The sequence below is a fragment of the Ictidomys tridecemlineatus genome, chromosome 11 (assembly GCF_052094955.1).
Source record: "Ictidomys tridecemlineatus isolate mIctTri1 chromosome 11, mIctTri1.hap1, whole genome shotgun sequence".
NCBI classification, from domain to species: domain Eukaryota; kingdom Metazoa; phylum Chordata; class Mammalia; order Rodentia; family Sciuridae; genus Ictidomys; species Ictidomys tridecemlineatus.
This window is the reverse complement of record NC_135487.1, coordinates 19,680,606-19,704,336: the sequence shown is the minus strand read 5'-3', so window position 1 is coordinate 19,704,336 and position 23,731 is coordinate 19,680,606. Positions and strand designations below refer to the sequence as shown.

Sequence of the window (23,731 nt, the reverse complement as noted above, 5' to 3'; positions counted from 1 at the left end):
ACACTCATTTTTCTCCAGTGAGGCACTCTCAGGAGATTGCCCATCTACTGACTCTGCCTGCCTCTGCAGGCAGAAGCAGCAAGAGATTAAAGATTTTTTTCTCTTTTATGAACCCCGCCCTGAGTTAGGAGCTTGACCCTTTGCTTTCTTATCTCCAGGCCAACAACCCTGTAGCTACACTCACCTCCATGTTTCAGTATCTCATTGGAGGTGGCTTCTCACCTTTTTGTTTCTTTGGCATAATCCTGAAATCTATGGACCAATTCTCAGAATAATGTTTTTCAATGCATAAAATAAGATACATAGGATTACAAAAGAAACCAAATATATTGGAAGATTGTCCGCAACTCCAGAGGTTTGGAGAAGTAACTCTTTGAATGTAGGCAATGTCTTCATCTCTGCACTTCTGGTGCCTAGCACAAAGCCTGGCACATAAGTGGTATTCATAAATGTTTATTTAATGAATGAATAGAAAGATAGATGGCTCCTGTCAAATCAGCCTGAGGAGATTCATTGCAGCTGTTTATGCACGTATCAGGGGCTTGCTGATGTCTCACCCCAGTTAAAATCACCTAGACCAGGGAGTCAGGGAACTCACACAGAGCAATGGCTACCACAGCAGCTAATAATGACAGGTCATTGGAAGACCAGCAAAACAGTAAAGCTCATGTATTTAACCAGCTGGAATATTCAGAAAGTCAACAGGTTTTGTCTTCAGGAGATCTCTTGACATTGGAAGCATGATGTTCATGCTACCTTATACACTACCAACAGCTCTGATGGGGAAAAGAAAGGAACCTGAGCTAGCTCACCAGAATCTTTAGGGTTCCTCTGCTATTCTGAATTGGTCCTCTCATTTCTGGGAAAGAGAAAAATATCCCTAGAGATCACAATAGGGATGAGATGTGCCTTTCTAGATTCAAGTACTAGCTTCAGTCTTTAAACAGAGATTTTGTTTTTTTTTATGTACCAGGAGAAAAACTAAAGAAGCAGATAACAGAAGCCACTTCCCTCACTAAAGATATGTAAAAGGCCAAAGATTTTTTTCTAAACTGAATGCTAAGTCTATTAAATATTTTGAAAAGAAAAATAAAACCCTAATTTTAAAGCTGAAACCACTACTTGTACAGAGTTCAGAAGTCTCACTCTTACAACTTTTAAGATTGACCCTCCCCAGTTAGAGGGTTTCTCTGGCTATTATGCAGCCGTCTGAGGGATGGCAGAACACAATTTTCACTGGCTTTGATACAGTTTCCAACATCTGTTGGGAAAAAACACACCTTCAGAGAAAAGCCTTCTTTAAAAAAAAAGAAGAAAGAAAAAAAGAAAGAAACTACAGGTCAAAGATTTGCTTTTAATTAAAAAAAAAAAATCCTCCCATTCCTAAAGTATGTGCTTTTTTTTTGACCTATTTTTTCATTAAAGTTGCCTGTAGTTTCCCTATGTTATCCTGGTGCAGTAAACAATGCAGTCAAAGAAATAAAAAAAAAAAAACAAAAAAAAAAACAGGGTCTACTCTTATCCCAAACACTGAAGAGGACTGGTCAAAGAGAAGGAATCATAGCACAAAAAAAAAAAAAAAATTGCCAGCTCTAAATATACAAACAACATTTAGGAAAACAAAAACAAAACAAAACAAAACAAAAAAACCCAAGACATTACTATTGACATTCCTGGTACATTTCCTATAATATAATGTCACAGATAATGTTTCTTTCCCAGGGAGTCCAGCTCACTCAAGAGGAGACATTTAGTTGGTGCCTCAGGAAAGACTGGGGGTGTTACCAGTTTTCCCTACCAAGCCTAAGGCTTTTTTATGAGCTCAGTATCTCACAGAAACATCTGTGGTATAAATGAATCTAAAAGGAGATGAAGGCAGGCAGGCACCTGTCACTGATCTCCAAATCAGCCAAAAAGCTGAAGAGCGTGGGATCCAGAAGACAGATGTCATTAAGAATTGAGGGTAGAGGGGAGAACAAGAGGAAGCACCAAATGAGTGACTGCTTTTGGTTCCAAAGCCAAGGAGGAGGAGGGGGAAAGGCCCCATCAAAGATGGAAGCTGGTCTGAATGAGGAACTCCCCCTGTTCCTGGAGTCATGCAATAAAAATGATGGCCTTGGAGTCCCACCCACAGGCAGCCACACTCTAAGGACCAGAGCAATTTACACATCACACAGTTTGCAAAATAAAGAACTGATCCTAGGTTAGGAGGGTAAGTGCTTCTACAAAGTGGGGGGCAAGGAAGCTATCACCATGAACTTTAAAGCACAGCTGTAGTGTCCCTTGATTTCTATTTCAGCAAAGCCACAGGCCACTGTTATCACTTACTCTGTGAAAATGTACACTTCCACTTATTACTGGCCTCTTTTCAAATGGTACCCCTAGTAACAACCCTCAGAGATCTTAAGTGATATCAGTTGCACCTTTGTAGGTAAGATAATTCCCTTGCCCTATCCTTGTGAAAGCATTTCCCTTTTTAAGCTGCAGCTAGCATGCTACCTTCCCCTCCAAGCAGAGTTCAACTTCTTTTTGTTTCAGAGTTTTGCACTGCCCTCTGAGAATCCTTTCCAAGATACAAAAAAAAAGCATACTTCTGCATCCACATGTGAATGGGTTGCCTTCCAGTGTCAGATCTGTGTTCCAGAGTTTGGTCAATCATCTTTACAAGAATAAAACCACATGCGTACACAGATAGACTAGTCTGGAAAGGGTTTCTGGTTATTTTGATGCCTCCCCTAAAAAAATAACTTTCATGGAGTAAGATGATTAAGACATTGAACGACCTACTCTCTCTCAACTGTGGAAGGGCAGTTTGTTTTGTCCATTTTTCAATGAGAAAGTGGGAGGAATCCAACATTTTCAGTTATAACAATGAAATTTTGTTCTAAAAAAAAAAAAAAAAAGGAAGGATCCTATGTGGAAATGAGTGGAACAATGATAAAAATAAACAAATAATTAAAATTCCAAACCAAAACATATCTCCTGGCCCCGAGATCCCCAGTCAATCCTCTAAGACCACAATCTCCACATTGTGGACTTGGTGCTGGTGTTCTTCCATTTCAGCCACTACTTTCTCCTCAGTCCTCAACTCTGTCTCCAAGATGACTGCTTTGCCCTCAGTGTCTTCAGCTTCAGGGTCTGGGGCTGGGTCAATTTCAATGATGGTCTGCCCATCCTCTGCGGTGCTTTCAACTGCCTGGAGTGCTGAGGTCAGGCCAGACTCCATGGCTACCAGCTCCACAGGGCTCACCATGGTGGTCATGTTGCCTAGGGTGCTTCCATCCTGCATGGTAGTAGAGCTTAGCAGTGCCAAGCTAGATGAAGGGTGGATGGTCACTGTTTCTGGTGAGCTGCTCTTGGCAGAGGAGACCACTGTGGCGTATCGGAAGAGCTGAGGGCCAGAAGGCAGTGTGTGGACAGTCACAGGACTGGAGCCCTGGCTGAGGGTGGCCACTGGAATATTGCCCATGGAAAATGACTGACCCACTGGGGTGATGGTGATGGGTGAGATGACTGTGAATTGAGGTTGCTGCACAGGAGGAGAAGGGCTCAGGACAGTGGTGGAGGCTGGCCGCTGGAGCCGAGGCCTTTTTGGAGGCTTAGGAGTGCTCACAGGCATCAGTACCACATTTTGAACTGTCTGGGATTTCAGCCTATGATCCTGGGCTTGCTTCTTTTGCTCTTCCAACTGGCGTTCCAAGTCTATGGGGTTAAAAAACAAAAACAAAAAACTGTGTGGTGGGAAGTATAATCTTCGGAACATTAAACTGGGAATAAAGAGACACGGAATCCTGCCCTGCTTTATTCACTATGTAGCCTCAGAGAAGAGACTCCACTGTTTTCAAAATGACTAGACTGGATGATTTTAAAACCCCTCCAGTAATTATATTTCTTTGTGTAATTATAGGCAGGGTAACAGTTCATAATCTTTTCAAGCTGTGATCCTACTTTCAATTCTAAAAGTTCCTCCAGCATTTTGTCAGCTATCACCAAAATGCAAACCAAAGAAGCCTCCAGCTGGTCTTTTTTTTTTTTTTCTCTTTTCCTTTTCACAAGTACAAGTTTTAAATCCAAGGCTTTAGCTGGGCATAGTGATGTATACCTGTGATCCCAACAATTTGGAAGGCTAAGACAGGAAGATTGCCAAATTTGAGGCCAGCCTGGGTAATTTAGTAAGACCATATCTCAAAATTTAAAAACAAAATTGACTGGGGTGTAGCTCAAGCTTAAAGCAGCCCTGGGTTCAATGCCCAGTGCCAATAAGATAAACCCAAGGCCTCAAGCATGCTAAGCACATGCTCTAAAACTGACCTATTTCTCCAGTCTCTTTTATTGATATGTACATAGTGAATATTTATGGGGTCCTGGTGGTATTTCAGTACATGTATACAATATGCAATGATCAGATTAAATAATTGGCATATCTATCACCTCAGAGAGAGATCATTTCTTTGTGTTAGAAATATTCAAAATCTTCTCTTCAGTTGGGCATGGTGGGTCATGCCTGTAATCCCAGCTGCTCAGGAGGCTGAGACAGGAGGATTGCAAGTTTAAAGCCAACCTCAGCAACTTAGTAAAGCGCTAAGCAACTTAGTGAGACCTTGTCTCTAAATAAAAATAAAGGGTTGGGGATATAGCTCAGTGGTTAAGTGCCACCATATTCAATCCTTGGTACCTCCTGCCCCCCCAAAAAATTCCTCTCTTCACTATTTTGAAATTTCAATTAATGGATTTCAACCATAATGATCCTACTGTGCCAAAGAACATTAGAAGTTATTTTCCTATCCAAGTGCACCCCTACACCCATTAACTATGTTTTCTCCAACCCTCCTTCCCTCACACCCTTCCCAGACTCTGGCAACCACTATTCTATTCTTTACTTCTCTAAGATCATCCAATTGGTGTTCTGGCTTAAATATTTCTGCCTAGGTCTATAGATGAAATAAGAAGTATCTGCACAATACATTTGGAATCATTCTAAAAACACAATGGCTCTCAAACTGTCCTTCAAATCAAGATTACCTTGATGGAAAACTACTTTGACTGGAAAACTCCTTTGCTGGTGACCCAAATTGCCAGTCTACCATGAACCCAGAGATGTCTAAAGTGAGTTACAGAATAACTCTCTATGAATTATAGAATTGAAAGAAGTCTTATGGTGCTGAGGATTGAACCCAGGGCCTTGTGCAAGCACTCTACCAACTGAGCTATATCCCCAGCCTGAAAGGTCTTAACAGTTCTATCCTCCTGCCTCAGCCTCCCAAATTGCTGGGATGTGCACTACCATGCCCAGCAAAAGCCCACATTATTAACAAAAACCATTCCACTGCTGGGCACAGTGGCACACCCCTGTAAACATGGCAGCTTGGCAGGCTAAGGCAGGAGAATTGTGAGTTTAAAGCCAGCCTAAGCAACAGTGAGGTGCTAAGCAACTCAGTGAGATCCTGTCTCTAAATAAAAAAATACAAAAAAAAAAAAAAGGGCTGGGATGTGGCTCAGTGATTGAGTGCCCCTGAGTTCAATTCCTGGTACCCAAAAAAATAAAAACACATTCTGCTGATAGATTAAAGTTTCAAGGTAAGAGAAAGTGCCAGGCTAGTAGTAAAATGACAAGAGATCTACTCTAGGCTTTTCTGTCAGATCATTTATCCTCTCAATTATCTATACAGAGTCAAGAGGGAGAATGATCATCCTAGCATTCTCAGAGGGAACAAAACTCAGTGAACTGAAGTTAAAATACAAACTAGATCTGGGTGTGGCAGCACACACTTGTAATCCCAGTAATTTTGGAGATGGAGGCAGGAGAACTGCAAGTTTGAGAACAGCCTGGGTAACTTAGTGAAAAAGGACTAGGAATGTGACTCAGTGGTAAAGGACCTCTGAGTTCTATCCCCAGTACCAAATAACAACAACAATGACAAATATATAAACTAGATATAAAAAAATAAACTTAAAACAATATTTTGGTTTTTTTAAATTTTTTTTGTAGTTGTAGATGGACAGAATGCCTTTATTTTATTTGTTTATTTTCATGTGGTGCTGAGGATTGAACCCAGTGCCTCACGCATACTAGGCAAGTGCTCTGCCACTGAGCTATAGCCCCAACTCCATTAAAACAATGTTTTTAAAACAACAGTATTTTAACATGTCAATGTTAAAATATTTTAAGCCCCAGTACCATAAAAGAAAAACAGGATCTAATTTGAAGATGATCACAAAGTCTTGATTGTAAAAAGAGTTAAATTACCTAGGTGCTTGTAATTTCTGACTACCATAAATAATGGTGAGGGTGCAAAATTTATATCTACCAAAAGAAGCAGTATCAATAATGTAAAAATGAGCTTGCTTCAATAGCATATATACTAAAATTGGAATGACATAGAGATTAGCGATTAGCGTGGCCCCTGCATAAGGACCACACGCAACTTTGTAAAGCATTCCATATTTTTATGAAGTTTTATTTTTATGAATGCAGTTTATTCTTAAAAAATAATAATGTAAAATGACAAAGATTTGGGCTGGGTTGAGGCTCAGTGGTTGAACTCTTGCCTCACCTGCGTGAGGCACTGTATTCGATTCTTAGCACCCCATAAAAAAATAAATTAATACTTTTGTGGTAGTTCAGCAGTGGTCTTATTTCTGGGAAAGCTTACAAACCATTCAAAGTTGGAAGCATAACTTAAATGGTGGTAAGACTCAAATGAGAAAAAGTAAAGAAAAAAAGAGAGGGGGGGAAAAAAGAGAGAAAAAGACAAAACAAAAAACAAACCTGTGGGAACAGCCTTGAGAGTGTAGAGGAACCATGAGAATGCCAACAATACTTAAACTCTCTTTTTTTAAAAAGGGATTTTTTTTTGGCTTAAAATATTTCACTCTAAATGAATTTATGTCAGCGGTCAATAAAAGAATGTCACTAATACACTGTGGACACCTTTTGCAATGTAAATTCATGCCCCCTCTTTTTTTTTACATGTTAAACTTCAACCTAGCAATTATTATTTTTTTTAAAAGACAGAGTGAGAGAGGAGAGAGAGTGAGAGAGAATTTTTAATATTTATTTTTTAGTTCTCGGCGGACACCACATCTTTGTTGGTATGTGGTGCTGAGAATCAAACCCCGGCCACACGCATGCCAGGCGAGCGCGCTACCGCTTGAGCCACATCCCCAGCCCCACCATTCATATTTTTGTCTTGTTCTTCCAATTGCTATAAACAACTTTCAGAGCTCTTGTATTTGGAAGGCTAAAAGAGACCAGACTTTGAAAATAGTGTCTTGGTTTCACTATTTTTGTTTCCTCTCTCTCTCTCTCTCTCTCTTTTTTTTTTTATTTTTATTTTTTTTAAGAGAGAGAGAGAGAGAGAATTTTATTTATTTTTTAGTTTTTCGGCGGACACAAAATCTTTGTCAGTATGTGGTGCTGAGGATCGAACCTGGGCCGCATGCATGCCAGGCGAGCGCGCTACCACTTGAGCCACATCCCCAGCCCTCTCTCTTTTTTTTTTTTTAAACTAAAGCTATATAAAGCTCATGGATTAAGCAGAATAAGTTTCTAAATTTATAAATAAATAAATAAATAAATAGGGTTGTGGTTCAGCAGTGGAGCGCTCGCTAGCACGTGCAAGGCCCTGGATTTGATCCTTATACCACATAAAAATAAATAAATGAAATAAAAATGTGTGTCCAACTACAATTAAAAAATAAATATTTAAAAAAACCCAAGGGCTGGGATGGTGGCTCAGCGGTAGAGTGCTCGCCTAGCATGGGCAGGACCCGGGCTCGATCCTCAGCACCACATAAAAAAATAAAGGCACTGTGTTGTGTCCATCCACACCTAAAAATAAATATTAAAAATAAATAAATAAATTAAATTAAATTAAAAAATCCAAAGATATTGTGTCCATCTACAACTAGAAAAATGTTTCAAAAAATGACAAAGATTAATTTGTGTCTTCTGTCACCAACATTATTTGATTAACGAAGCAATCTAGCAGACATCTTACTCCTCTCCAAAAGATACAGAAGGATCATGATGTTGGCTTCCCTCTTTTTTCCTTTGTTTTAATCCACCTTCCCTCAGGTGGATTGTTTGTTTTTCAAAAAGCAAAAAGCAAAATGTGATATGTAAAATTAAAAAAAAAAAAAGTCAGTCTCAACAAACATTAACAAGGAAATGGCAAGATTCAAGGACATTAGTATATGTACTAAGGAGAGAAATACACACCTGTCAGAGTATAGAGAAATTGCTCTTCCCCTTGCTCTACTTGGTTCCTTCTGTTGTCCAAAACCTTCTTAACTGTGTCCATTAGGCCAAAGGTATGTGCCACATTGTTGAGAACAGCAGCATCTATTTAAAACAAAATACATGCCTGTAGAGTAAAAAACAAATGTTCTACCAGCTTCCTGTTGTGCTATTGATAAATATGAAACAATCCAGACATTATGAAATTTTCCTCATTGCATTTTAATAATTTCTATACAAAGATTTATCACATGTATAAATGCTTTTTTATTTAATTGTTACACCTATTTCTTTCCATATAAAGAAAGAAAGAAATCAGAAAAATGTATCCTCTGTCTGGTTATAAGTTTTTACTTTCAGTATAGAAAACACGGTGGCTTGCCAGACATGGTGCCACATGCCTGTAATCCCAGCAGCTTGGGAAGCCGAGGCAGGAGGATTGCAAATTCAAACCCAGTCTTAGCAACTTAGACCCTATCTCAAAATAAAATACAAAAAAAGGTCTGGAGATAGAGCTCAGTGGTTAAGTGCCCTGGGGTTCAATCCGAAGGAAGAGAAGAGAAGAGAAGAGAAGAGAAGAGAAGAGAAGAGAAGAGAAGAGAAGAGAAGAGAAGAGAAAAGAAAAAAAGAAAGAAAATGTTGTGGCTAGACTAGATAAGACCTAAATTTGTTTTGTTTTTTTGGTTCTGGGGATAGAACCCAGGGCCTTGTACATGCAAGGCAAGCATTCTACCATCTGAACTATATCTCCAGCCCCCAAGACCTAAGTTTGAAAACTAGTTTTGCTAGTTTTATGGTTGTTCTTTCGGTACTGGGAATTGAACCTAGGGCCTCACCCCTGCTAAGCATTGACTCTAGTTTTACTACTATCTGTGTGACCTACGGTAGGTCATTTCACTCCCTCAGATTTCCCATCTGAAACAAATAGAACTGATAATACTTACTCTGTAAATACTTACTCTGTAAAATAGATATGAGGATTAGAAATATATTTTAAGTGTCACATGTGAGGACTGGTATGCAATATTATTATTATTATTATTGATACTACGGATTGAACCCAGGGGCACTCAACCACTGAGTCACATTTCCAGCATTTTTGTTGTTGTCGTTTGTGTGTGATGCAGGGGTGCTGGGGATCAAACCCAGGGCCTTGTGTCCACAAGGCAAGCACTCTACCAATTGAGCTATATCCTCAGCTCCCCAGCTGCTTTTTTAATATTTTATTTTAAACCGGTCTCGCTAAGTTGCTGAGGCTGGCCTTGAACCTGTGATCCTCCTGCTTCAGCTCCCCAAGCCACCAGGATTACAGGCATGCACCACTAACTCTAGCAGATATGAAATATTATTTTTTAAATATTTATTTATTTTTAGTTGTAGTTAGACACAATACCTTATTTTACTTATTTATTTTTATGCCATGCTAAGGATCAAACCCAGGGCCTCCCATGTGTTAGGTGAGCACTCTACCGCTGAGCCATAACCCAAGCCCCCAATATTATTATTAACAGTATTACTTCTGGGGCTGGGGATATAGTTTTGTGGTAGAGTGCTTGCCTGGCATGCTTGAGGCCCTGAGTTCATTCCCCAGTACCACCACCACCCCCCGCCACACACACACACACAAAGTATTATCTCTATTCCCTTTTAGAAAACTTTTCTTTGAAACGGGAAATTGAACCCATGGGTGTTTTACCACTGAGATACATCACCAGTCCTTTTTGAGACAAAAAAGGACTGAGGCTAGTATCAAACTTGCAATCCCCCTGTCTTAGCCTTCCGAGTCACTGTGCCCACATGGTCTATAAAAGTTCTTGAAAATTTTGTCAGTAGCGGGGTGTGGTGGCACATGCTTGCAATCCTAGCTACTTGGGAGGTTGGAGAAGGAGGACTATAAGTCCAAGGCCAGTCCAGGCAATTTATCAAGACTCTCTCAAAACAAAAAAGTAAAATGGGCTGGAAACATAGCTTATACATGTGGTCCTGGGTTCAATCCCTAGTATTGCAGGGGGTAAAAAGAGTTGTTAGGCCAGGTGTGATTATACACCTATAATCCCAGTGGCTCAGGAGGCTGAGGCAGGAGGACCACAAGTTCAAACCGGCCTCAGCAATTTAGTCAGGTCCCAAAGCAACTCAGCAAGACCCTGTGTCTGAATAAAAAAAAAAAAAAAAAAAAAAGGCTGGGGAAGTGGCTCAGTGATTAAGCAGCACTGGGCTCAATCCCCAGTAACAAAATTTTAAAAATAAATAAATATAAATTTAAAAATAGATCAAAATAAATACATAAATATTTGATTTTTTTTTTCAGTGCTGGGGATGAACTCTGGGCCTTGCACATGCTAGGCTAGTTCTCTACCACTGAGCCACATCCCCAGCCCCCAAAATTTTAAAATTTTGACAGTGTCTCCTCTAAGTTGCCAAGGTTGGCCTGGAACTTGTGATCCTCCTGCTTCAGTTTCCTGAGTTGCTAGGATTACAGTTGTGTACCACCATGCCTGGCTTCATTTATTTTTTTAAATCCCACTGGAATTTTACTGAGATTGCACTGAATCCATAGAATTCCTCTATTCTTTTTTCTCCTCTTTTTATTTTCTGGTGCTGGGGATTGGATCCAGGACCTTGTGCATGCTAGGCAAATACTCCACCACTGAGATATAGCCCCACTCCTCAGCTTCATTTTTTTTAATACTTATTTATTTTTTAGTTGTAGTTGGACACAATGGCTTTATTTTATTTATTTATATGTAGTGCCAAAGATCGAACCCAGGACCTTGCACATGCTAGGCGAGTGCTCTATTGCTGATCCACAACCCCAGCCCCTCAGCTTCATTTTTTGCTTGGACTAATCCTTTAAACTCTCCCAGTTCAGGGGCTGGGATGTGGCTCAAGCGGTAGCGCGCTCGCCTGGCATGCGTGCGGCCCGGGTTCGATCCTCAGCACCACATACCAACAGAGATGTTGTGTCCGCTGAGAACTAAAAAATAAATATTAAAAATTCTCTCTCTCTCTCTCTCCTCTCTCACTCTCTCTTTAAAAATAAATAAATAAATAAATAAATAAACTCTCCCAGTTCATCTTCTTATTTCCACTTATGACCCATAAACTCTCCAGAGAGCAACCAGAGTGATCTTTTAAAAATATAAATCCTACTACTCATACTCTGACTACTTCTATTGAAGCTAAAGGATCACAAGTTGGAACTTAGTGAAACCTAGTTTAAAAAGGATTGGGGATGTAGCTCAGTGGTAAAGTACCTTTTGTTCAATACCCAGTACCAAAACTAATCATCATCATCATCTAAAACCAGATGGATTTTTCTAATTTTCAGACTTACACACACACACACACACACACACACACACACACACACATTGCTTCTCAGCCTTTTGGCTAAGATCAAGCATACACACACACACATTCATATATATACAATAGAGAGAGAGATCCTGAGTTAGAGAATGAACATGGGGCAGAGGTATGGAGAAAGTGCTTCTTTCTGGCACTATTTATAAAAACTACATGTAGAAAAAACATAGCCAGACCTGAGTTTAAAACCCAGTTATGAACTTTAAACAAGTGACTTAATTTTTATGAGCCTTATTTTCCTTATCTGTAAAATGGAGATAATGATATTTGTACTTCAGAGTTGCTGTGAGACTAAAAGGACCTGCCCACAGTTGTTGAGTATTTGAAAAATGACCACTGTTGTTAGGATCAGTGCACTCACCTGTGACCTGGAAGGGAGTCTGGATGAGCCGCTGCTGAACTCCTCTTAGGAGCTCCTCTATTTCCTTCTGTATGTTGCAGACAACCTCTTCCATCAGGCCTACATCAGCTATTCCTTTCCAAAACATCAACGTGTCCTCTGGCACAAGAGGATAAGATAGAGGGTAAACAAAGAAAGCTACCTAGGCACATTTCTACAATGCTTAATTCAAAATTATTTCAATTCAAAAGGATTTCTTGTTGGGTTGTTACTGGAAAAAGGGAAAGAACTTTGGGACACTAGCTGCCTTCCTGAGTTGTTACTTAATTATTTGGCCCCTTCAGTCACTTAGGAGCTTGCCTCAATTTGTCATACCCTTATTTTGTTACGGCTCTGTCTATAAAAACAGATAATTAAATAAATTAAAAAATTAAAAAACAAAAAAGAAAAAGATATTTTCTTCTAATAAAGAGAGTAAGCGAAATACTAAACATTAAATATTTATTATTAAGTATTGATTACATTCAAATTTAATTAAGTTAGATAATATTTAATATTATTAAGTTAAAATAATAAAGATATTAAACTAAATATTAATTAAAAGATATACTCTCCCTTATTGGATAGATAGCACTATAAGCTCCCCAGGGGGCCTGGGGTTGTGGGTTCAGTGGTAGAGCGCTTGCCTAGCACGTGTGAGGCACTGGGTTTGATTCTCAGTACCACATAAAATAGGGTATTGAGTTCATCTACAACTAAAAAAATATTAAAAAAAAAAAAAGTTCCCTGAGGGAGGTTGCCATGTTTTTTCATTTATGCACCTAGAATCTTGCAACATAATTACCAATTAAATGTTTATTAGATGAATTAATAAATGAAGAACGATATTAAGCCTCTCTGATCCCCTCTAAGTAAATCATTAATCCCCATCCTCTGCACCACCCGCTATCTAATTTTGCCTTCAGAGATCCTTTTTTTTTTTTGTATCGGGATTGAACCAGGGGCACTTAACCACTGAACAATATCCCCAGCCCCACCCCACCCCATTTTTAAATTTTATTTTATTTGGAGAAAGGGTCTCACTGAGTTACTTAGGGCCTCGCTAAATTGCTGAGGCTGGCTTTGAACTTGCAATCCTCCTGCCTCAGCCTCCCAAACTGCTGGGATTACAGGCATGTGCCACTGATTCCTCTGGACATCCTTAAGTTTGAAGAAATGTGCCAAAGTTGGGGGCAATTTGATAGGAGGGAAAATATAGAACACAGAGTCAAACAGCTGATTTCAGCTCTGACACCTATTGGTTGTGTGGCTCATCTTAGGCAAGCTGCTGAACCTTTCCAAATCTTCATGTATAAAATGTGACTCTGAAGGGCAACTTCATGGATTAAAATAAGATGTTTAACTATGGTTAGTATTATTCATACTAAAAAGCCTTCCTTGTCCATAATCATAGTGATGGTAAGGGTCATAAAAACCTAGAGGATACTAGCATGGTGGTGCATGCCTATAATCCTAACAACTTGGGAGGCTGAGGCAGGATGATCACAAGTTCAAGACCAGCCTCAGTAATTTAGCAAGGCCCTAAGCAACTGAGTGAGATCCATTCTCAAAATAAAAAATAAAAGGTGCTGGAGTGTAGCTCAGTGATTAAACTCCCTTGGGTTTAATTCTCAGTAGCAAAAAAATAAAAATAAAAAACAAACAAACAAAAACCCCATACAAGATATGGAAAAGTACCTGAAATTTCCTCAGAGTCTTTTTTCACACCCTCCTCTGTGGCCATGGTGACAGCAGCGGTGAGAGCCGAGTTCCATTCCAGTCCTGCCTCTTCCATGCTCTCTTCTGAGATGGCAATCTGTGTGATGCTACCTAAAAGAAGTCCGTTACATGTGAGGCCAGTGAATTTTATGCAAAAGCTATAGCTACCTTCTATCTTATACAGACACACAGCCCATGTTATTTTAACATGCTCACCTTGTCAGGTGCGGTGGTATATGCCTGAATCAGGAGCCTGAGGCAGGGGGATAGTGGGTTCAAAGCCAGTCTCAGCAACTTAGCAAGAACCTAACCAACTGAGCGAGGCCCTGTCTCAAAATAAAACATAAGGCCAGGCGCAGTGGCACACACCTAAAAACCCAGTGGCTTGGGAGGCTGAGGCAAGAGGATTACAAGTTCCTCAACACAATTGCCTCAGCATCACAATTGCCTCAACAATTTAGCAAGGCGCTAAGCAACTCAGTGAGATCCTGTCTCTAAATAAAATACACAATTAGGGCTGGGGATGTGGCTCAGTGGTCGAGTGCCCCCAAGTTCAATCACCAGTACAAAAAAAAAAAAAAGGCTGGGGATGTGGCTTATTGGTTAAACACCCAAAGGTTCAATCCCTGGTATTAAATAAATAAATAAATAAACAAACAAACAAACATGCTCACTTCTTGCCTGCAGGTCCATGCTTTAAGAACTAGACTCCTAGCTGAGCATGGTGGTGTACGCTTATAATCCCAGCAGCTGGGGAGGCTGAGGCAGCCTCAGCAAAAAAGTGGGGCACTGGGCTTGGGTTGTGGCTCAGAGGTAGAGCATTCGCCTAGCATGCGTGAGGCACTGGGTTCGATCCTCAGCATCACATAAAAATAAAATGAAGATATTGTGTCTACCTAAAACTAAAGTAAATAAATAAATATTTTTTTAAAAATGAGACACTAAGCAATCCAGTGAGACCTTGGATTGTTTTTTCTACATAAAATAAAATTTGGCTAGAGATGTGGTTCAGTAGCCAAATGCCCCCAAATTCAACTCCCAGTACTAAAAAAAAAAAAAAAAAGGGCTGGGGATGTGGCTCAAGCAGTATCTTGCTCGCCTGGCATGCATGTGGCCCGGGTTCGATCCTCAGCACCACATACAAACAACGATGTTGTGTCCACCAAAAACTGAAAATTAAATATTAAAAAATTCTCTCTCCTCTATCTCTGTCTCTCTTTCTCTCTCTCTCTCTTTAAAAAAAAAACTGTTAAAAAAAAAAAAAAGAACTAGACTCTTAAGCAAGCTCGGATGATTATTGGATTTTCTAAAGAAAACCTGCCTTGCAAAAGAAAGGCTTTTTTACTCTGAATACAAAGGGAAAGATTGCTAGGAATGTAGCTCAATTGCAGAGCACTTGCCTAGCACTAGCAGGTGTGAAGCCCTAGGTTCATTCCCCACCACAGGAAAAAAAAAAAAAAAAAAAGAAAGAAAAGAAAAAAGAATGGGGTAGGAGGGAAAGATAAGCAAATAACTTACAAAATCATGAAAGGAAGCTGGCAACAGTGGTACACACCTGTAATCACAGTGGCTCAGGAGAATTATAAATTCAAATCCAGCCTCAGCAACTTAGTGAGGCCCTAAGTAACTTAGCAAGACTCTATCTCTAAACAAAATATAAAAAAGGGCTGGGGATGTGGTTTAGTGGTTAAGTGCCCCTGGGTTCAATCCCCGGTATCAAAATAATAATAATAATAGTAATAAAATGAAAAAATAAAATCACGAAAGGGCAATCTGCTTTTGAAAGAGATTGAATATAAGCATGATCACCAGGCTACCCACTTAATTGGATGAGGAGAACCTTAAATTATGTAAAAGTAGGAAGCTTTGCCTACAAACACATTTGATACTAAGCATTTAGAATATTTAAGTTTATTACTGCTTACCTATATCAGCCTGTGAAAAAGAGGCAAGAGAAATGGAGACTCAAGAAATCAGGTAAGAGATCCACTGGGTGCAGTGGTACATGCCTATAATTCTAGTGACTTGGGAAGTTAAAGCAAGATTGCCAAATTTGAGGCCATCCTCAGCAATTAAGTGAGGCCCTAAGAACTTAAGAGAGATTCTGTCTCAAAAAATAAAAAGGGTAATAAAAATAAAAAATAATAATAAGGATCTAACTCAGTGGTAAAATATCCCTGGGTTCAACTTCCAGTACCAAGAGAGAGAGAGAGAGAGAGAGAGAGAGAGAGAGAGAGAGAGAGAGAGAGAGAGATCCATGAACAACAGATTGATAGAGAAGAACAAAATCCCCACTATAAATTGCTTTAAAACAAAGAGAATGGAGAAAAATCAAATTAATCTAGCAAGCAATATAGACAAGTGTGGACTATACACACAGGAGGATATCAATAATCAAACAAAAGAATAATGTTAATATGGATAAAGAAGTAAAGGAGTTTGGGCCAAATAAAAGGAAAACATTTCAAAGCATTTTTTGCTTTTCAAGTGAGTCATGTGTGCAAAAATACAAACTGCTAGATATTTTATATTTTTTGAAGGGAATTTAGGTTCCAAGAGATTTGTCTTCTACTTTCCCAGTGTTTACTCATAGAATATTAGGGCTGGCCAAAATTAAAAGTAAAGAGATCATTTTTCTTTCTTTCTTTTTTTTTTTTTTTTTAATACATGAAAGGAATGGTAAATGTGAACCAATCCAAATATTTTTTTAAGAGAGAGAGAGAGAGAGAGAGAGAATTTTAATATTTATTTTTAGTTTTTAGTTTTCGGCGAACACAACATTTTTGTTTGTATGTGGTACTGAGGATCGAACCCTGGCTGCACGCATGCCAGGCGAGCACGCTACCGCTTGAGCCACATCCCCAGCACAAGAGATCATTTTTCAAAAACAGTACTTCCCTAACCTTTTAGATCCTTGAGCATTCTGTGATTATTATCAGGCATATCTATAAGTTTATGATAGTAGTTGAGACAGATTTTATTCAACTATGGCTAAGTCTCCAGTTGGGCTGATTTAATCCTTTTTTTTTTTTTTAAAGAATTTTTTTAATATTTATTTTTTAGTTTTCGGCGGACACAACATCTTTGTTTGTATGTGGTGCTGAGGATTGAACCCGGGCCGCACGCATGGCAGGCGAGCGCGCTACCGCTTGAGCCACATCCCCAGCCCTCTGATTAAATCCTTTTGAATAATCTTTCCCATAAAGTTATATCTTTGCTGGATGGCGAGGAGCCTTAGGTCCAAATTCGAAAAGACTGAAGTGTGTGCCCATCCTATTCATCTGTGAGGAAGCCTCATGTTGGTAATCTGGAGCCCACCCAGGCAGAGCTCTCTGAGACTTGTGGCAGGCTCTTCATAGTCCAGCCCAGTCAATGACACACTGATAAATCTCAGTTCAACAGTTGAAAACTTTTCATCATTCTAATCTACCCTGCTGTCTTCACCTCTAATAGTGCAAAGGATTTTTCAGAACAGTCTAATTTCAACCTTGATAAGCCCAGAGGCACCAAAGTGAAACCACTGGATAAGTGTTAACTATTGAACCATCTTTCTAATGCTTACCATGCATTCTAAGAAGAAACAAGGAAGAAGATCTGGCCAATAAGAATTATTTAGAGGAAAAAAAAAGAGATCTGTTTCCAAGACATAGAATCCCATCCAAGATTACCATACCTTAGCACAAAGCATATCAATGCTCACAAGAATTGAAATTAAGAAACACAAAGGAGAAAAGAGAGGGAAAGTACTGCTGAAAAACACAGCGGGTTTTCAGGTGGTTTCCTACCCCCTACCATCGGCCGAAGTGGGTGTCTGCACCACACTTGTCTGCTGTCCTGGCACTGGAGCTCTTGCACTGCTAATCAGAAGATCAAATTTGGTGCTTCTGCAGGTATTGGAGCAAACTTTATCATGTTGGTAAAAATCAATCTGTCCAGAGTCCATCATTTTCCTGTGGAAAGAGAAATAAGTACCAGTTTAGCCTGCACTTCATTTAAAAGAGAAAAACTGGCCAGGCATGGTGGCGCATGCCTTTAATCCCAGCAGCTCAGAGGGATAAGGCAGGAGGATCACGAGTTCAAAGCCAGCCTCAGCAATGGCGAGGCACTAAGCAACTCAGGAAGACCCTGTCTGTGGCTCTGTGGCTCTGTAGCTCTGTGGCTGTGGGGCTCAGTGGCTCTGGGGCTCTGGGGCTCAGTGGTCAAGGGCCCCACGTGCCCCTGAGTTTAATCCCCAGTATCAAAAAAACAAAAACAAAAACCTAGGCCTTAGGGACAAATAGAGACAACACTGCTTAGCCCACTAAGTAAATTAATAAAATCTAATAGTATTAGAAATCATTAGGTTGCAAAAATTCTAATTGGGACTACAAATTTTTCATTGAGCCTGCCCATATTTATTAGCACCTTTCTTCTGAGTTTACTCATTTTGAATACTCTCTTCTACTTGCTATAATCACTAAGCTCAGGTATATACTAAGAATGTCACTGAAACCAGATCTGAAAAGGGAAAATACTAGTTTAAATCTCAGCACAACTGAGAAATGTCTCAGGGATATCTGAATTTTTGGATGAGATTCTGACATGTTAGTAATCCTAGACTAGAAAAATTTGTTACTACTTTTAGAGACATAAAGTTTCAGTAAACTTCTTTCATTAAAAAAAAGGAAAAAGAGCTGGGGGAGTGGCACACTCCTGTAATCCAAGTGGCTTGGGAGGCTGAGACAGGAGGATGGGGAGTTCAAAGCCAGTCTTAGCAATGGTGAGGTGCTAAGCGACTCAATGAGACTCTCTGTCTCTAAATAAAACACAAAATAGGGCTGGGGATGTGGCTCAGTGGTCAAGTGCCCTTGAGTTTAATACCCAGTACCAAAAAAAAAAAAAAGAAAAAATAGGGGCTGGAGATGTAGCTCAGTGGTAGAATGCTTGCTTACTACGTGTGAAGCCCTGGGTTTGGTCCTCAGCACCATGAAAAGAAAAATAAATCAAATTTTAAAAAATTGACAACAACTCTCCTAGAAATAAATAAAGAGTAAAGTTGATTATGCTAAACACTCTCTGGAAAATGTCCTTATAACTGTATCCACAGACATTGTTATTATAGGCCATGAGCAAAAACCATAGGGTATTTTAATTATAGTAAACTCTATGGTAGAATGTCACTTGGCTTTCTCTTTTTCTTCTTCTTTTCTTTTCTTTCTTTCTTTTTTTTTTTTTGTGTGTGTGGGGTGGGGATTAAACCCAGGGGGGATTACCACTGAGCTATATCCCCAGACTTTTTTTTTATTGGGTACCAGGGATTGAACTCAGGGGCACTCAGCCACTGAGCCACATCCCAGCCCTATTTTGTATTTAGAAACAGGGTCTCACTGAGTTGCACGGTGCCTCGATTTTTGGCTGAGGCTGGCTTTGAACTTTCGATCAAAGTTGGCCTCCTGAACCGCTGGAATTACAGGCTCTTTCAACATTTTTTATTGGTATATTATAGTTTTACATAAAGGCAGGATTTATTGTTACATATTCATACATGCACACAATATAAAAATATAATTTGGCCAGAATCACTTCCTGGTACTTCATCCCTTCCTCCCCTTCTTTCATCCTCTGAATCCTTTCCTTACTGATCTCTTTGATTTTTTTTTAATATTTTTATTTTTTAGTTGTAGTTGGACACAATACCTTTATTTTCTTTTTTATTTTTATGTGGTGCTGAAGACTGAACCCAGGGCCTCACCATGTGCTAGGCACACGCTTTACTACTGAGCCACAACCCCAGCCCTCTTTGATTTTTTTTTTTTTTTTTTTTTTTTTAGTTGTAGATGGACACAATATCTTTATTTATTTATTTTTATGTGGTGCCAAGGATCAAATCCAGTGCCTCACATGTGCTAGGCAAGCGCTCTGCCACTGAGCTACAGCCCCAGCCCTCTCTTTGATTTCTTAATATTTATTTTTTTAGTTTTCGGCAGACACAACATCTTTGTTGTATGTGGTGCTGAGGATCGAACCTGGAATGCACGCATGCCAGGCAAGCGCGCTACCGCTTGAGCCACATCCCCAGCCCTCTCTTTGATTTCTTGAGAACCCTGTCTTCCACCTTTCTTTTTTTTTTTTTTCCTCTTTAGCCTCCACAGGAGAGAAAACATATGACCCTTGACCTCCTGAGTTTGGCTTATTCCTGGAATTAACTTTTTTTTAAAAATATTTATATTTTAGTTGTAGTTGGACACAATAGCTTTATTTTATTTATTTATTTTTATGTGGTGCTAAGGATGGAACCCATGGCCTCAGACATGCTAGGTGAGTGCTCTACTGCTGAGCCACAACTCCAGCTCCTTGGAATTAATTTTTTAAAAATGATTATGTATTTCTGAATATAAAAATAATATATGAAGAAAATATATGAGCTGGGAGTGTAGCTCTGAAATAGAGCAGTTGCCTAGCATGCACATAGCCCTGGGTTTAATCCCCAGCAACACAAAGGAAAAAAAAATTAATATTTTCCATGGAAAATATAGAAAACTATAAAGAAAATGACTTGCCTTTTTTTAAAAAAACGCTACACAGGAAGACTGCAAGTTCGAAGCCAGCTTCAGTAACTTAGTAAGGCCCCAATTAACTTAGTAAGATCCTGTCTCAAAAATAATAAGTAATCCAAGGGGATCAGGAGTCTGAGGCAGGAGGAACATGAGTGCAAAGCCAGACTCAGCAAAAGCGAGGCACTAAGCAACTCAGTGAGTCTCTAAATAAAATACAAAGTAGGGCTGAGGATATGGCTCAGTGGCTGAGTGCCCCTGAGATCAATCCCCAGTACCAAAAAATAATTAAATAAATAAAATTAAATAAAAGGGGGAGGGATGTGGCTCAGTGATAATGTACCCCTGGGTTAAATTCATAAACAGACAATGTCAACATTTTTAGCATATTTTCTTCTTTTCTTTTAGTTGGTCCTGGGAATTGAACCCAGGGGTACTTTATGACTGAGCAACATCATAGGTCCTTTTTATTTATTTGGAGATAGGGATTTGCTAACTTGCTGAGGCTGGCCTTGAGCTGGCAATTCTCCTGCCTCAGGCTCCTGAGTTGGTGAGATAACAGGCATATGCCACAGTACCTGGCCAATATCACTCCCCAGTATTTCCACATATTTTCTGCCACTAAGTTTTACTTATGTGTATGTAAATATGTGGGGTTTTTATTATTATTATTATTATTATTTGCTTTTGTTGTTTGCAGTGCTCGGGATTGAATCCAAGCCCTTGTGCATGCCAGGCAAGCACTCTACCACTCAACTCCACAGCTCAGTGTATGTTTTTTTTTTAAAATAATACATACATACATACATACATACATACATACATTTATTTATTTATTTATTTATTTATTTATTTATTTATTTAAATGTGGCGCTGGATGTTGAACCCAGTGCCTCATACATGCTAGGCAAGCGCTCTACCACTCAACTCCACAGCTCAGTGTATGTTTTTTTTTTTTTAATAATACATTTATTTATTTATTTGTTTGTTTGTTTGTTTGTTTGTTTGTTTTAATGTGGCGCTGGATGTTGAACCCAGTGCCTCATACATGCTAGGCAAGCGCTCTACCACTGAGCCACAACCTCAGCCCCTGTGTATGTGTTTTAACATTGATAAGTCACATATTTAATCTTTTCTCTTTTTTTTGGTGGAGGTGGGGAGAGGGTACTGGAGATTTAACTCAGGGGCACTTGACCACTGAGCCACATCCCCAGCCCTATTTTTTTTTAATATTTATTTTTTAGTTGTATTTGGACACAATGCCTTTATTTTATTTATTTTTATGTGATATTGAGGATAGAACCCAGGGCTTTGCACATGCAAGATGAGTGCTCTAGTGCTGAGCCACAACTCCAGCAGCCCCCAGCCCTATTTTTGTATTTTATTTAGAGACAGGGTCTCACCGAGTTGCTTAGCAATTCACTTTTGCTGAGGCTGACTTTGAACTCACAATCCACCTATCTCAGCCTCCTGAGCTACTGGGATTAGAGGTGTACACCACCGAGCCTGGCAATTTTCCTTATCCTTATTTTAAAAAAAAGTATTTGCAATGCTGGGTATAGAACCTAGGACCTCATGTATGCTAGGCAAGTGCTCTACCACTGGGCTACACCCCATATCCCATTTAGTCAGTTTTATATTTGTCTTTTTCACATTACTTCTTAAGCATTTTTCCATGTGAAACTCTTCAAATATATTTTAATTACTGAAAAACAATCCATAATATACACTCATACAGATTTCTGACAAGTCATAATTTACTTTAGAAGTCCCTTGACTATATGTTAAAGCAGACTATAATTTTTACCATAAAAAATGTTACAATAAAAACATTTATGCTTAAATCTCTACAAAGATTATAGATTTTCCTTAGGATAGATTTCTTTAAAAATAATTAAAAAGACAAAGGATAAGATATTTTCAAGGATCTTGATACATGTTCTATAGACAACTTGTAATTCTTGACATTTAAAATTTTTCTATCAGCAGATTAATGTTCCAGGAATATCAACTAATGCTAATATTCAAGAGGGAAAAACTACAATAGTAAACTTGTTACAAAAAAAGGGGTGAGAGTGCAGAATATTACACATTCTGATGTTTATTTCCGGGGTACATCCATGGTGAGGATTGCATTTGTTGTGTGTAACTGTTAATGCTCAAGCACCCTTCTACTTCACCAGATTATCCCAGGATTTGTTGAACAGCCTACACTGCTGCATGGTTGTTTCACTTGCTCTTTGACTTCTCTGTTTGGTGGATTCAAACAGGACTGTCATCTACTCAGAGCTTCTCTGCCAAGAGAGTATCTGATCTATCCAACTTTTTTTTCTTTTTTTGGTAACACTGGGGATTGAACTCAGGGACTCTCTACCACTGAAATACATTTCCACCCCTTTTTATTTTATTTTGAGATAGGGTCTCACTAAGTTGCCCAGGCTGGCCTCAAACTTGTGATCCTTCTGCCTCAGCCTCCTAATATTCTAGGATTACAGGTGTATGCCACTATGCCTGACTCTCTCAGAGATTTAAGAATAAGTTGGGGGCTGAGAAGAAGTAGATCAGTGATAGAGGGCTTGCCTGGCAAGCATGAGGATCTGGTTTGAGCCCCAGCACTTAAAAAAAAAAAAAAGAAGAAGAAGAAGGAAAAAAAAAAAAGAAAGAAAAAGGATTAAGAACAACTTGATAGCCAGGCACAGTGTTGCACGCCTATAATCCCAACAGTCTGGGAGGCTGATATAGGAGGATTGATAATTAAAAGCTTGTCTCAGTAACTTGGTGAGGCTTTAAGCAACTCAGCAAGACCCTGTTCTCTAAATAAAATTTAAAAAAGGGCTGGAGATGTGACTCAGTGGTTAAGTGCTCCTGGGTTCAACAGCAAAAAAAAAAAAAAAAGAACAACTTGATGAGCTGGACATGGTATCCAATGCCTGTAATCCCAGAGACTCAGGAGGCTGAGGCAGAAGTATCACAAGTTCAAGGCCAGTGTTATCAATTTAGTGAGCCCCTAAGCAACTTAGCAAGACCCTGTCTCAAGGACTGGGGATGTGGCTCAAGCGGTAATGCACTTGCCTGGCATGCGCGGGGCGCTGGGTTCGATCCTTAGCACCACCTAAAAATAAAATAAAATTTAAAAAAAAAAAGGCCCTGTCTCAAAATAAAAAATAAGAGGGTGTTGGGAGCAAGTTGTAGCTCAGTGGTAGAACCCTTGCCTAACACACGTGGTTCTATTCTCAGCACTGCATATAAATAAATAAAATAAAAGTCCACCAACAACTAAAAAAATATTAAAAAGAAGGTCTGAAAATGTAGTTCAGTAGTACAGTACCCCTGAGTTCAATCCTCATCACCCCCAAAAAACACAACAAATTGACAAAGAACAAATAATGCATGGAATGTTCAAGCCAATCCTTCAGACAGAATACAAACCTCAAAGTAAAGAGAAAAAGACCTACCACAATTAAGTGCCCCAAAGTTTGTTGAAAGGTGTGTGTT

At 39.2% G+C, this 23,731-nt stretch overlaps 1 protein-coding gene and 1 non-coding gene across 4 annotated transcripts in view; one reads left to right on the top strand and one right to left on the bottom strand.

Moving 5' to 3' along the window:
* Positions 1–437: 437 nt before the first annotated feature.
* Gmeb1 (glucocorticoid modulatory element binding protein 1) overlaps positions 438–23,731 on the bottom strand; it is a 45,860-nt gene continuing 22,566 nt past the window's right edge. For all 3 annotated transcript variants that reach the window (XM_078025722.1, XM_078025721.1, XM_078025723.1), the window contains exons 6-10: positions 17,496–17,653; positions 13,683–13,814; positions 11,967–12,104; positions 8,222–8,344; positions 438–3,702 (exon numbers count right to left, since the gene is read on the bottom strand). In XM_078025722.1, the coding sequence (XP_077881848.1) occupies positions 3,002–3,702; positions 8,222–8,344; positions 11,967–12,104; positions 13,683–13,814; positions 17,496–17,653 (1,252 nt within the window). In that variant the 3' untranslated portion in view covers positions 438–3,001. The remainder of the gene's footprint in view (positions 3,703–8,221; positions 8,345–11,966; positions 12,105–13,682; positions 13,815–17,495; positions 17,654–23,731) is intronic.
* On the top strand, positions 6,343–6,449 carry LOC120891023 (U6 spliceosomal RNA). Its single transcript, XR_005735460.1, has one exon. It is a non-coding gene; the product is annotated as a U6 spliceosomal RNA (small nuclear RNA).